The sequence below is a fragment of the Emys orbicularis genome, chromosome 3 (genome assembly GCF_028017835.1).
Source record: "Emys orbicularis isolate rEmyOrb1 chromosome 3, rEmyOrb1.hap1, whole genome shotgun sequence".
Taxonomy (NCBI): Eukaryota; Metazoa; Chordata; order Testudines; family Emydidae; genus Emys; species Emys orbicularis.
The window spans coordinates 1,895,579-1,910,148 of NC_088685.1; the positions used below are offsets into that span (position 1 = coordinate 1,895,579).

General features: G+C 50.7%; 1 protein-coding gene across 1 annotated transcript in view; it reads right to left on the reverse strand.

Moving 5' to 3' along the window:
* LOC135875998 (ATP-dependent RNA helicase DDX25-like) overlaps window positions 1-14,570 on the reverse strand; it is a gene marked incomplete at its 3' end in the record, with an annotated part of 58,165 nt that overhangs the window by 30,752 nt on the left and 12,843 nt on the right. The window contains exons 4-6 of the mRNA XM_065401110.1: window positions 14,371-14,506; window positions 12,689-12,781; window positions 8,933-9,035 (exon numbers count right to left, since the gene is read on the reverse strand). Coding sequence (XP_065257182.1) covers window positions 8,933-9,035; window positions 12,689-12,781; window positions 14,371-14,506 — 332 coding nt within the window. The remainder of the gene's footprint in view (window positions 1-8,932; window positions 9,036-12,688; window positions 12,782-14,370; window positions 14,507-14,570) is intronic.

Below are 14,570 nucleotides of genomic sequence, written 5' to 3' on the forward strand. Positions count from 1 at the left end.
GAGATGAGAGTTAGAATTGGTTACATGGAATCGATTACATAATAGTAATGGCAAAGTTCTTGGTTCAGGCTTGCAGCAGTGATAGAATAAACTGCAGGTTCCAATCAAGTCTCTGGAGTACATCCCCCGCTGGGATGGGTCCTCAGTCCTTTGTTCAAAGCTTCAGCTTGTAGCAAAGTCCTTCCAGAGGTAAGAAGCAGGATTGAAGAAAAAATGGAGATGAGGCATCAGCCTTATATAGTCTTTTCCAGGTGTAAGAACACCTCTTTGTTCTTACTGTGGAAAATTACAGCAAAATGGAGCCTGGAGTCACATGGGCCAGTCCCTGCATACTTTGCTGAGTCTGAAGGCATATTTGCCTTCTCTCAATGGGTCCATTGTATAGCTGATGGTCCTTAATGGGCCATCAAGCAGGCTAGGCAGAGCTAATCCCAGCTTGTCTGGGATGTCACCCAGAAGCATAGCATAAGTTTGCCATACAGACAGTATAGAGCCAATATTCATAACTTCAACTACAAAACTGATACACACATATAGACAGCCTAATCATAACCAGTAAACCATAACCTTGTCTTAGACAGCCCATTTGACCCCCTTTATACAAGATTTGGGTGCCACTACAGGACCTTGGTTGCAACAATGATCTATATGGTCCCAGTTTATGTCAATAACGTCACACCAGGTTTTAAGAGCAGGGGGAGCAAACATAAAAAAGGCGCCCCCCCCTGGCTCTTCCTCTGGCCACACACCCCCTTGGCTACTCCTCCGGCTGCTCCGCGCGCCCCCCCCCCCTTGGCTGGTTCCTCCGGCCGCGCTGCGCCCCCACCCATCGCTCCTTTGGCTGCGCCACCTCCCCCTTGGACCCATCCCCCGGAGCAGCGCTCGGCAGCGTCCCGGGACCCCACCCTCCCAAGGGGCTGTCCCCACACCTCACATTCGGAGGCATCTTCCTTGAAACCTGGGGAGCTGCTATGCCCACGCCACCCGGGCACCTACCTAACCTACCCCCGCCGCTCCTCCACGGGGCAGCGCGGGGAGGGTGCCGGACCCAGGTGCTCGCCAGCCCCCCGCCTTGCCCCGAGGGAGAGAGGGGCAGCCCGGGGGGCAGGTGCTGGGCCGGTACTCCCGTGTAGTACTGTGGCCCTGCGGGAAGCCGTAGCTGTGGGCGGTGGGGGCGGCCAGCAGCAGGAGCAGCAGGAGTGGGCCAAGGGGAGCTACGCAGCGGTGCTGCGCCAGCATCGCCATGTTGCTGCCATGAAAGATGCAGCAGGGAAGGGCGAGCGGCGGCGAGCAACCTCTGCCCCCCCCTCCTCCCGCTCCCAGGGCGGCCGAGCGCCCTCTCTCCTCCTCCGCCCCCTCCCCCACCACGGGTGCGCTGAGCCGGGCCGTTCTCAGCGGGGCGGCCGGCAGCACTGAGCCCAGCCAAACGGAGCCTTTCCCTCAAGGCTGCTGCCAAGGCGCCCAGCCTCCTCCCCCCTCGCCGCTTCTCCCCCCGGCTGCCGGCCCCTCTATTGCCGGGCGGCACGCACCCAGCCCAGCCCCGCCGCCACGCATGCTTCCCCTCCCCCCGGCCCGGCCCGAGCGTTCCGGACCCGAACGGGCGCAGCAGCGCAGCCCGTCCCCGCTCTCTACCTGGCCGCCTGGCATGCTCCTCCGGACGCGCCCGCCACCCCCCCCCCCCATGGCTCCTCCGGCCGTGCTGCCCTTCAAAGAGGAGTGGGCCCCGCCCACTGGCGCCATATAAGGTAACCCCTAAGGCGCCGCTTTTGAAAAATGTGCTGAGGGGAAACGGCTGCTTCCCCTGCACCCCACTAGCTACGCTACTGGGCACAATTCTTTCCCCTGGTACAGCTCTTGTTCCAGCTCAGGTGGTAGCTAAGGAATTCTTCATGAAGGCTCCCCCTTTGTTCTGTTCCACCCATTTATATATCTTTTGCATAAGGCGGGAATCCTTTGTCCCTCTCTGGGTTCCCACCCCGTCCTTCTCAATGGAAAGACACCAGGTTAAAGATGGATTCCAGTTCAGGTGACATAATCACATGTCACTGTAAGACTTCAAGCCTTTATTCCTCCCAGCCTGGCTTACAGGAAGGCCTGCCTGCAAACAGAGCCATCCACAGTCAATTGTTCTGGTTGATAGGAGCCATCAAGATTCTAAACCACCATTAATGGCCCACACTTTGCATAATTACAATAGGCCCTCAGAGTTATATTTCATATTTCTAGTTTTAGATACAAAAGTGATACATTTATACAAATAGAATAACCACACTCAGTAAATTATAAGCTTTGTAATAATACCTTACAAAAGACCTTTTGCATAAAGCATATTCCAGTTACATTATATTCACTCATTAGCATCTATTTATAAAATCATATAAAGTGCAACGTCACACTTATCTTCTGAATTACTCTGTTCAATAGAGGCATTGGTGGGAATGCATACATGAGAGTTTGGGTCCATGGGAGCATCAAGGCGTCTCCCCGTGAGTGTTTCCCCAGGCCTGCTCTGGAGCAGAATGTCAGGCATTTTTTGTTTGTTGCTGTGGCAAATAGATCCAGTTGGGGATAACCCCAGGTCTGGAAAATGTTGGAAAGAAAGGTGTCGTTGAGTTCCCACTCATGCTGTATGGGGAACGATTGGCTGAGCTCCTCTGTGGTGGTGTTCTGAGAACCTGGCAGGTATGAGGCGGAGAGATGGATATTGTGTTGAAGGCACCAGTTCCAAAGTTTTACCGCCTCTGTGCAGAGGGAGTGGGACCGGGCTCCCCCGTCTGTTGACATAAAACATGCACGCGATGTTGTCGGTCATGATTCGAATTCGGCAGTTTTGGATGATGGGAAGGAAATGGAGGCAGGCATTGCGTATGGCCCTGAGCGCTAGCAAATTTATGTGAAGCTTGGTTTCCGAAGCAGACCAGAGGCCCTGAGTGGTGAGGTGGCCCATGTGTGCTCCCCATCCTGTGAGGGAGGCATCTGTAGTGATGGTAATTGAAGGGGGATCTTGTCGGAAGGGAATCCTGGTACAGAGATTGATGGGAGAGGTCCACCACAGAAGTGAGTCCGTGACTTTCTGGGGCATAGTTAGTAACTTGTTTAGCCTGTGCGTGTTTGGTTTGTATACCATGGCTAGCCAACCCTGAAGGCATCGCATGTACAGGTGAGCATTTGCGACCACAAATGTACAAGCGGCCATGTGTCCTAAGAGCTGCAGGGAGTCTCGGACTGTAGTCTGTGAGCTGGCATGTATCTGGGTAATAAGAGTGCCCATTGTGTGGAACCTGTCCTGGGGAAGAGATGCAAGACCAGTGGTGGAATCACGATGGGCACCGATGAAGTCAATTTGTTGGGTAGGTTGTAAGGTAGATTTGTTTTTGTTTATTTGCAGACCTAAGGTGTGGAAGCAGTGAAGGGTTGTAAAAGTTGCATGGTTCGCTTCTAATTGAGTGGGGAACTTGAGGAGACAATCGTCCAGGTAAGGAAAAATGAGGATCCCTTTTTTCCCTGAGATGTGCTATTACAACTGCTAGCACCTTCGAGAAGACATGTGGTGCGGTGGAGAGGCCAAATGGGAGGACTCTGTATTGGTAGTGTTGCACTCCCATGGCAAATCTGAGGAAAGGTTGATGGGCAGGGTGGATAGAGACATGGAAATATGCATCTTGGAGGTTGAGGGTTGAAAACCAATCTCCATGCTCCAGCGTCGGAGGTATCACTGGGAGAGTAACAATCCTGAATTTCTGTTTCTTGATTAACTTGTTCAAACGTCGAAGATCGAGGCTAGGGCGCCATCTGCCGTTTTTCTTTTCCGTCAAGAAGTAGTGGGAGTAAAACCCTTTCCCTCTGTGTTGAGGGGGTACCTCCTCTATTGCTCCAAGATGCATGAGGTGTTGTACCTCCTGACGGAGCAATTGTTTGTGAGAGGGGTCCCTGAAGAGGGATGGGGTAGGAGGGGGGGCGGGAGGTAAAGAGAGGAAGGAGATGGCATAACCCGATCTGATAATTTCCGGGATCCATCTGTCCGTAGTGATGGTTTCCCAGTTGGCAAGGAACGGATGCAAACAGTGTCCAAAGAAATGGGTGGTTGGAGTCGGTGCTGGAGAAGGTGCGACGTTTTCTATACCCTCGACCAAGACTTCAAATTTGTTTATTTGGGTTAGGAGGGTGGGGTGCTGTTGTTTGCGGAGGGCGACATCGTTGGTTCCTGGGTCTATGTTGTTGTTGCATATCATATTGCCTTAAAGGTGGATGTTGCACAAAGGTATGGTAACGCGGTCGTTGGTATGGCTGATATCTATATTGTCTCTTCTTTGTGACAGGTGTTTGGATGCCTAAGGATCGGAATGTGGCACGTGAGTCCTTCATGGAGTGAAGGACCTCATTGGTCGTAGAGGCGAAGAACTTGTCCTCATCAAAGGGGAGATCTTCGACAGTGTTCTGTATCTCCTTGGGAAAGGAGGAAGAAGCAAACCATGAGGCACGCCGCATGACAATGACCATGGCTGTGGATCTCGCCGCTGCATCCGCAGCATCGAGGGCGGCTTGAAGAGCTGTCCGAGAGATCAATTGGCCCTCGGACACCACTGCTTTAAATTGTTGTAATTTATCTTCCGACACATCATCAATAAATTGCATTACTTTACCATAATTTTTCTGGTCATATTTTGCTTAGAGCGCCGCATAGTTCGCTACTCTAAATTGCAAAGTGGAAGAGGAATACACTTTGCGCCCAGAGTCCAGTCTCTTTTTATCTTTGTCAGATGGGGTGGATCTGAAGTGTTGGTATTTATTTTTCTGGTTGGCCGCATCAACCACTAGAGAATTAGGTGAGGGGTGTGTAAATAGAAATTCAGAACCCTTAGACAGGACAAAATATTTGCAGTCCAGTCTCTTGCTGGGGGGGGTTATCGTGGCCGGGGTCTGCCAGATACTTTTAGCAGGTTCCATAATGGCCCCATTAATTGGTAGGGCTATTTTGGAGGAGGTCGTAGCTTGCAAGATGTTGGTAAGCTCGTGGTGTGTTTCAGGTACCTCCTCCAGGGTAATCTTGAGCTCCTCTGCTACGCTGTGAAACAATTCTTGAAAGTGAGCGAGCTCATCAGTAGCGGGAGGTGGTGGGGGTACCATGGCGTCTTGTGGTGATATCGCTGTAGAAGAGGGTGCAGGGCAGTATCCTCTGCAGGCGGGACGGCCACTTCAGGTCTTATCTGGGTTTCAGTGTAAGCTGGCAGTGGGGAGGATCTGACAACTTTCCTCCGGGCAGCCCGGGGAACACCTGAGTGTGTTGTGGTGTAGTTCCATGAACCCCGTGTGGCCATTGCCCCGGGAGGGGCATAGATGGTCCCAACCAGGGATTGCCATACCAGCGTGGGTAGCCGGTAGGATATGGAGACTGCGTTGTAACGTGTCTCCCAGTTGCAGGGGAAATATTGAGAGGAAAACATCTGTTCATCATATTCCTCTTCCTCCTCCTCATCTGAGAGAATTGAAGCAGTAGGGGAATACTGAAGGTAGGGTGCTGAAGGTCTCAGTGATAGATTAGTGCCGAGAAGAGGAGACTCAGGGGCATGGGACACCCTTAATTCCCCTGGATGTAAAAACTGAGGTGGAGCTGACTGACAAGGGGCTGGTGTAGATGGTGGAGGCAGAGTCTGCTGGGGCATCTGCTGATGCACCGAAGGGTGTCCCGGGGGTGCAAGCTGCCTCAGAGGAGTAGGTGCCCCTGAGGTAGGCACTGTTAGGGAGCCTGGAGACATTAGGAGGCTTGGTGCCGGGAGCATTGGCTGAAAAAGCGGTGCCGCATGATCAAAGGATGGTGCCGCAGCTGCCGCTTGTATTCTTGGCACCGTACTGACAGAGGTGGCCGAGGAAGAACTGAAAGAGGCGGGCAACTGAAAGTCCTGAGCCTTGGCACCGGGTAGTGGGGCAGCCAACTCACAGTCGGTGCCTGAGGTGCCTGCCAAGTCAAAGGTACTAAGCTGCGGAGCGGCGGTTGCCGGAGACAGGAGAGACGGTTTAGACTTCTACCCTGAGGAGCGGACCGAGGGGGGAGGAAGTTGGCCATTTTTTTGCTTTGCCTTTGTCTCTGGAGGGTGTCACAGAGGTTTGCCGGCCAGGATCAGATGCAAGTCTGAGGGAGTTTTCCAACAGGAGAATTTTAAGTCTGAACTCCCTGTCCTTGCAGGTCTGCGCTTTCAGCTTGGTACAGTGGATGCATTTTTGGGGTACATGAGACTCCCCCAAACAGCATACACACTGCGAATGACCATCCGAGATGGGGATGGCATCCTTACAGGAGGCACATCTCTTGAAGCCTGGGGAGCCAGGCATGTCCGTAACCGCCGAGGGTTTTTTTTAATTTTTATAAACAAATAAATAAACAAACACACACACATACACACAGCTAATGTATCTTACCTAAATATTAACTGTAACGACTAAAACTGTCTAAATAAACTAAGAAACAAACTAACTAGCTAAATCACAAAGAGCACAGCTGAACTCCATCTCTAGCCGGGGACGGTAGAGATGGAACTGAGGAGCCCGGGCTGTGCACGCGCTATTCAAACACTGACAGCTCGAGAGGTAGGCACAGCGCGTGCGCAGCCCATAGGGGTACTGCTGTTGAAATCTCCAATCGAAGGCACTGGGACGCACCTTGACCTGAAGTGGAGCACCCACAGGGACATCTCTTCCCCTCACAGTCCTCTTCGGTTTCTTGGCCGGAGCTGGGGAGGGGGAATCAGTGCCAGCTTGTAGATGGCACCAGCGGGGCGCTCCGCACGGACACTGCGGTATTCGGGGCCAAGTCAGACCTCTACTACAGTGCCGGGGTCAGCACCGACTCCATCAGGAGCGCCCTGAGACGTTTGTCTCTCTCCTTTGTTGTTCGGGGTTTAAATGATTTACAGATGCGACACTTGTCGCTGACGTGTCCTTCACCTAGAACAGGGGTTCTCACAACAAATTTTTTGGTGGCCTCAGAATGCGCCCACCCACTCTTGCTGGTGGCCGCCACCCTAACAATTTTTCCTAAAATACTTAATTAACTTTAGGAAAAACAAATAAATATGCACAGATACATGTCCAAATCATTGTAATTTATCCACGTAGGTTGTTTTTTTTTTTGCAGACTCAATAAAAACAATGTACAGTTGCCTGTTCTTTACTGGACCTAAACAGAATAGCAACATAAATAAGGTGCTCTGAATGTTCTTGTCTTTTTTCTTGTTTCTTTTGACCCCCCCCTTTTTATTTTAAGACTTGCTAGCTGAAAAGTGATATTTGTATGTTTGTTAATATCACTTTTCACAGCAGACTTACTCAGCCCCGGCAAGCCCGGGGACAAATTAAGCCCTGGATGGGGAGGTGGCTACAGAGGCAGTGGGGGCCAGGGGCAATGGGACATCCAGGGGATAGGGCCCGAAATCCCGTGGCTGGAGCTCACTGTCTGCCACCCCAGAGCTGAAGCCCAAATACACCACCCCCGGGAACGTGGAGAACTCACTGACTGCCTGCTCCTCCAGCTTGTATTTCTCCAGAGAGGGGCAGGGCCCAACCACTGCTGGTGGCCCTGGGGAGGGGCTGCTGCTTTGCCCCCCCCTCTCTCCCAAATCACTGCCCAGGAGGCTGTGGCTGCAAGAAAAGCCCCTGGTGGCCACATCTGAGAAACGCTGCCTTGACACCTTAAACAACTAACGTGCGGGGTCACTGATGGGCATAGGCTGCTTACAACCATCACATAGCTTAAAGCCTGGGGACCCGGGCATGCCCCATCCCTAGGCTAAGTCCTGTCCAGGACCAACTAACCAGAACTAACACTAAAAGAACTATTAACCATATACAACTATTTTACAGGAAAACATTCGTGAAAAACACTGAACAAAGCAAAATGCTAGCCGAAGCAGCAGAAGTTCCAGCACCGACACTGGCAGCAAGAAGGAACTGAGGGTGGGGGGAGCCGGCGGCGCCCCTTATACCGCAGCATTTGCATGCCTCTCCAGGGGGCGCCAGAGCCGGTCCCCTACAGATACCACTGAGGGGAAAACGTCCAGCACTGGTGCATGTGGCGAGCACACACACCTAATATGGAATGGACATGAGCAAGCATGAGAAGAACTCAATAGTGACACTTGAGCCGATAAGAATATTCATGTGAACAAGAATTTTAATTATAAAATAAACTACAGAAAAGAGCTATCATGAACTCACAGTAATTGCTCTTCAAACATCTCTGTTTTCTCAAAACTTAAATGCAAAGTATTTCAAACCTGGTCTAAAGCCACAATTAGTAAATATGCATGCTATATTTGTAAGTTATACTTTTAGATGGAGCTTTCAAAACTAATCTGAAACCATTCAACAGTTTTCTGCTCTATAATGCAAACAACTTAAGATGTAAATCCATTTTTGTTACAAAGCGCATCCAGACCAACAGCCTATATATCAAGTTCCAAAGTGACTGAACAACCAAGATATTTTACCTAAAGGACAGAGGTTAGACTGGAAGTGCTGGCATATCACAAATATAGCAGCATCACAAAACCCAAAAAGAAAATAAAAACACTCAACATGAAACCTAATTCATTTTTTTTAAATGGAGTTAAAAGTAATTTCAAGTACCTATGTCTCCCTCTACAATCATATCTTCCTATTTTAAAATAAAAGTTTGTCCCCTGTAATTGCATGACAGGCCCAAACAAACAGGGGAAACCGACTACACGGATGAATCAGTGAAAAATAATATATACAAAGTGCTGTCACACAAAGAAAATGGAAAAGAAAAGTCATTTAACTTTCCCACTACAGTGACCATAGATGGTACAAGTAACAGTAGCAACACATTCAAACTGTGACTTTAAGCGGTTTCCCTTTAAGAAAGACAATATATTGCTATTCCTCCCAGATCACTTTAACTTTCTACCAGTATTACCTGGGGGAATTTTTCAGCACCATTAATTCTGCTCAGCATGGCCAAAACAAAAGCTGCAGTTTTTCCTGTCCCTGACTGGCTCTGTGCTATAACATTTTGGGGTCTGCAAAACAATAAGAATTTACTCAGTTATGCATAGGTTTTATAATTGCAAAAACATTTGTAGTGTTGTTAAATGTACATGGTGTTCTCCAAACAGAGAGGGTGTGTGCACATGGGGGGGATTATATACAAAAAGGGATTGCCTCGAGAAGTAGATTATAAAAACAGAAAGAAGATGACAGGAAAAGTGTCCCAGGTACACGCAGCACAACACAAGGCACAAAACAGAATGTGGGAGACAGAGGAGTAAGGGAAGAGACTTGGGATAAGTACAGGAGGAAGTCAGAACAGAGATTCAGGTGGATGGGAGATTACTCAGGACCTGAAAGAAAGGATGAGTATCTCAAACTGGATATTATGAGAGACAGGAAGCCAGTGGAGGGTTGATGACTACTCCTGGTGGAATTCTGTGCCACTGCATGTGTGCCGAATTCATGTCCCCCACAGATTTCTTTGCTTCCCCACAGAAAAATGACTGACAGGGAAGTCACAAGAGTCCCCTGCAGCATGAGTGCATTGTTTCAGGCACCCGGAGCAGCCAGCAGAGAGGTAAATCACTGGGAGGGAGGGGCTGGGTGGGGATGCCGAGGCCAGTGGCTTCTACCCTGTGCCAGGCTCAGCTACTAGTCTTGACTGGGCTGGGGAGGACGGGACTTCCTCTTCCCCTACAAGGAGCGGCTAGGGCTGGGTCAGACCCACCCCCAGAAACCTCTCCAGCAGCAGGAAACGCCGCACCTCCCCCCACCCGCTTCTTGCCCCCATTGCTCCTCGGCCATGGGGGGGTGGGGAAGGGTCACTGTATGGGGAGCTGCTCTCCCATCCAGCCAACCCCCATGCATCCAAACCCACCTCATACCCAGATTGCACTGCCAAGCCTCACCCCCTGCACCAAGAACCTCCCCACTGACTCCCCTGAGCCTGAACCAACACCCAACAAGCCTCACCCTCTGCATCCGGAGCCCCCCTGCACCCAGACTCCCCCCCCCCCGTGCCGAGCCCCACCTCCCTGCATTTGGACCCCACCCCTGCACCCAGACCGCCCTCCACAGTCAAATCCTCACCCCAACAAGCCCCACCCCACCTGCACCACCCTGACTAGCCTCCCACACCCAGACTCCCACCCTACTGAACCGCACCAAGCCAGCACCCGGAACCGCACCCTACCAAGCCAGCACCTGGACCCCCTACCCCCGCCCGCTGAGCTCCAACCACCTTTACCTGGACTGACCTGGACGCATAGAGCACCTGTGGATACAGACTAACATGGCTACCCCTCTGATACTTGACCTGGACACCCCTGCAGAGTCCCACTGTGATTACACCCAGAAACACCCCCCTCAAAAGCCCGTTCATCCAGATCTCCCTTGCACCCGGACCCCCCCCCAAGCCGCCCGCACCCAGATTGCCCCACACAGAACCCTATTACCCCACGCCTGGATCTCCCTACACTAAGCGCTCCCCCCATCCTTGGACCCTGCTAGGCTGAGCCTGCCTGCCTACATCTAGTGTGCTTGGCATGGAGGGGCAGAGCCCACGGGTGTTTTTTGGACAGTCCCAGTCCTTGCGTTGTATCAGGGTTGGGTGCAACTTTACTACCGAGTCCATGTCTGTGGGAGGGCAGGCACAGGGTGATCTACCTCTGTGCAGTCAGTGGCTGTGCTCCCCACTGTATGCTGGAGCCTCCACGTTTATTTATTGACAAATTTGTTGACAGAATTTTGTATAATTTTAAAATATTGTGTGCAGAATTTTAATTTTTTTGGCCCAGAATACCCTCAGGAGTAGATGACACAGTCAAAGCAGGATGAGAGGAAGATTATGTTGGCAGCAGCATTTTGGACAGGCTAGAGGATGGGGGAAGGTCAAATAGGAGAGGGTTATAGTGGTCAAAGTGAGAAATGGGCAGATTTTGGAGCTATCAAGAAGATAATGACAAGTGTTTAGACTCCTGATGTGGAGAGAAGGAAGAGTTAATGTCTAACTGAGATCGTGGGTCTGGGAGGGTCAGCTGACTCAGGCTTGTAGGGCTCAGGTTCTGGCTCTGGGGCTGAAACACTGCCGTGTAAACATTCCGGCCCAGGCTGGAGCCCGAGCTCTGGGACCCCTGCATGGGTGGAGAGTCCCAGAGCTCAGGCTCCAACCCGAGGCTGAACATCCACACAGTGATATTTATCTCCGTAGCCTGAGCCCCACAAGCCCAAATCAGATGACCTGGGCCAGCCATGGCTGCGCTGCAGGGCTTTTATTTCCATGTAGACATACCTGGGACAGCCAGCAGCTGGAGACTATGCAGGCAGGCAGGGGGTCCTGACCAACTCTGTGAGGCTCTGGCCAGCTCCACACGGCAAGGCCCCAGGCCAGAGCAGCACCTCCATCCCCTGACTCACCTCAGCAGGCCACCCACCTCTCTGGGTTGGCGGTGGGGAGGGACATGCAACCCAAAATTGTAACTAAAAGGAGGGCCTCAGCTCAGAACGTTGGAAAACCCCTTAAGGTGTAGGGGGGGGCTAGAGGCTGTGTGCTGCTGGCAGGGGTGTAGCTCCAGGTACAGGCAGCAGGTAGGTAGGGGCTAGGTGCCAGGAGGACCGTAGCTCAGGCTGCAGGGAGGGGCTGTGTCCGAGGGGATATTGCTGCTGCGAGGCCAGGCTGACCTGGCCACGTAAAGCACCTGGTGTCACTGCTCCCCCATCCCCACCCAAACATTCCTCCGCGCTCCCCTAGGGGGGCTTGGGCCTGTCCCGCGCAGCAGGGCTTGCTTGGGGCGGGAGCAGGGCCAAATGGAAGGCAGAAATCTGTCCCCCCTCCCCTCGTGTGTCACCCAAAGCTTGCAATTTGCAGGAGGGCAATGCCCCCCCCCCCCACTCCTCTCCAAACTACGCCATGGAATCTAGTGTGACACCAAGACATAAGGAGTCAGGGAAGGAGATTAAGCATTGCAGGTATGATCAGCCAGGGAGAAGGAGAACCAGAAGCATGGGAAGAGTCTGGGGGAGACATGGGGGGCTTGCCATAAGCAGAGGGGGGCAGCTCCACACACACCCCTCCGATACCCCACTCCAGGTCAGAGGCGGGAAGCTGGAGCCAGGCAGTGCAGGGTGGCTGCTGCTCTGGCTGGTGCCAGGGAGGCTCCCACCTCCTCCTCCTCCTGCTGGTGCTCCTCAGCTCTCAGCCCCCTTTGACTGCTCATACAGCTGGTAAGAGCTGCCTGGGCAGGGGAACTCAGCTGCAGGCCTGGAAGAGCCCTCTGGGAACAGTGACCACAGGGGGGGGCCGTCCCAGCACGGGGCCCTCCCAGCACACAGCCCTGAGCTATCCTCTGCCTGCACCCTGAGCTACCCCGGTTATCCGCTCCCTGCTCCCTGAGCTGGTTTCAAACTTTTTGAGTTGCCGCCCCCCCGCACACTGAGTTATAATTTTTTATTGCACCCTACCCCTCCCTCAAACCCAGACAGGCTGGGTGGACTGCTGAGGTGAGTTGGGGTGGAGGTGGCGCTCCCTCTTCGGGCCCCTCCATGTGGAGCTGGCCCTGCCCCGCCAGGCCCTGCCCCCCCAAATATAGAAGTCAAACCATGCCTATGACCAGAATGGCAGAAATATGAAAATAATGAACAAATGCAAATAGCATGTTTTACACCTTGTTTTGCAAGTACTCACGGGTCAGCTAGCATCATAGGAAGCGCTGTCTCCTGTATCTTGGATGGTCTGTTGAAACCCATTTCATAAATCCCCTGTAATAACTCTTTCTTCCTGTCAAACCAGGAAAAAATCAAACTATTTACAAGCAAGTGATGAGATGCCCTAGGACAGTGCTTTCAAAATGTTTTAGGCTGCATACTTCTTTCCAAAGAATGTAGTCTACCGTGTACCCTCATCTGAGATATGGTCATAACATACCAATGATTAGATTTCCAAATCCTACTAAATAAAATGTGTTACGGGATTTTTCGCATGTCTTTTTTTCCAGTCCGGGAACTTGAGTAGGACATTCAGGCATGTGAAATTACTGATAAAAGAGTATTTGTAACAAAAACAAGGTTTATTAAAAGCCAAGAGAAAATGGAGTTAAAACAAAAGCAATGGTTAGCTTAACCTATCTAGCTGAACTGGATAGGACATTCTCAGTTGAGTCAGAGGAAAAAAGATCTTAATGTCTAAAAAGCAAGACCTGTTCTGTCTGACAGTCTCTTGTCAGAGTCAGCCCCTGCTGTCAAGTCCAGAGAGATAGATAGGGTACCCCAACCACAATCCAGGGTTGCCACCCTACCTTCCAAACCAGTTTTATCCAATTACTCACGCTCTCAGTAGGGTTTGGGGGACTCTGCATTCTTTAAGAGATGGGCCACTGAGGATACAAAGATGCTTTACCAATGTTTAATATCCGTCTCTCACATGCTAAACATCTTAGCCCCACTTGCTGTATTCAACCAATCCCCAATTCTGCTGAGGAAAGCAATTAGGTGTGACCTTTTACCATTTATTTTATGTCCTTTACCATGAAACAAATTATTGCCCAATCCATCTTCTATTAGGAAATACAAAATATTGACCAAACCCAACACTCTGTCACAGGTACCACACATACGCTTGGGAGAGGTATCACTACAAGATCTTTTGCAGCATATTATCAGCACGTTTTGGTTTTAAAGCTTATTTAGACGTGTTCTAACTGTTCCTTGCTGTGGCTCTAGTCCAGCAGACAGAAGGAAGACTCATCTGTTGGCGTAACACCATCATTTCCTAGACACCTTCAGGTTTCCCTTGGAAATCTTGCATCTAATCCTAATCAGGGCCTGGGTACACCACAAAAATAACCATGTTTAAACGTGGTTAGGAAACATCAGTGAAAATCCATGTTGTAATATGGTCGGATCATAGTTGTGTGGAAAGACTGACATGCTTAAACCATGTTTAGGAACTATTTTAGCCTATATATTTACCAACATTAAAAACAGTTTTCATTATAGCTATAGATTGTTTTTCCTTTCCATACTGGCAAGAAAAAAAAAAACTCTTTAAGGTGTCTATAGCTATGGCATCTAAAAATCAGTGTTAAAATATGGGTGGATTACAATCGTGTTTCAATGTGTTTTTTGGATATGGTACCAGGACATGTTAGTCTCACAAGATCACACTACAGTGGAACGGATGAATCCTTCAATGTATGTCTGCGTGTCTTCCCCGTTTTAGCTGTATTTGATTTTTACTGTATTGTACTATCACTCCCAAATTCAAAGGAGACTGCGTGACAGAACATGACTAAAACCCCCACGTAGTTACTACTGGCCCATTGATCTGACTGCCCTTTTTCAGTGTGTAGTTCTGTCCCAGTTACTCACAGATTCAGTTCTTCAAAGGTTTTTACTGAGAAGAGAGGGGAGCTGGGATCTCGCTGCAGGACTTCAACATGATGATTGGATTCTACCAGAGACTTCCGGATAAGCTTGTTTAAAAGGGAATTTTCTGCTAAATCCACTATGTGAGCATGGGGGGGGAAAAAAAAAAAAAAAAAAAGAAAGGGAACAGTTCACCATACCTG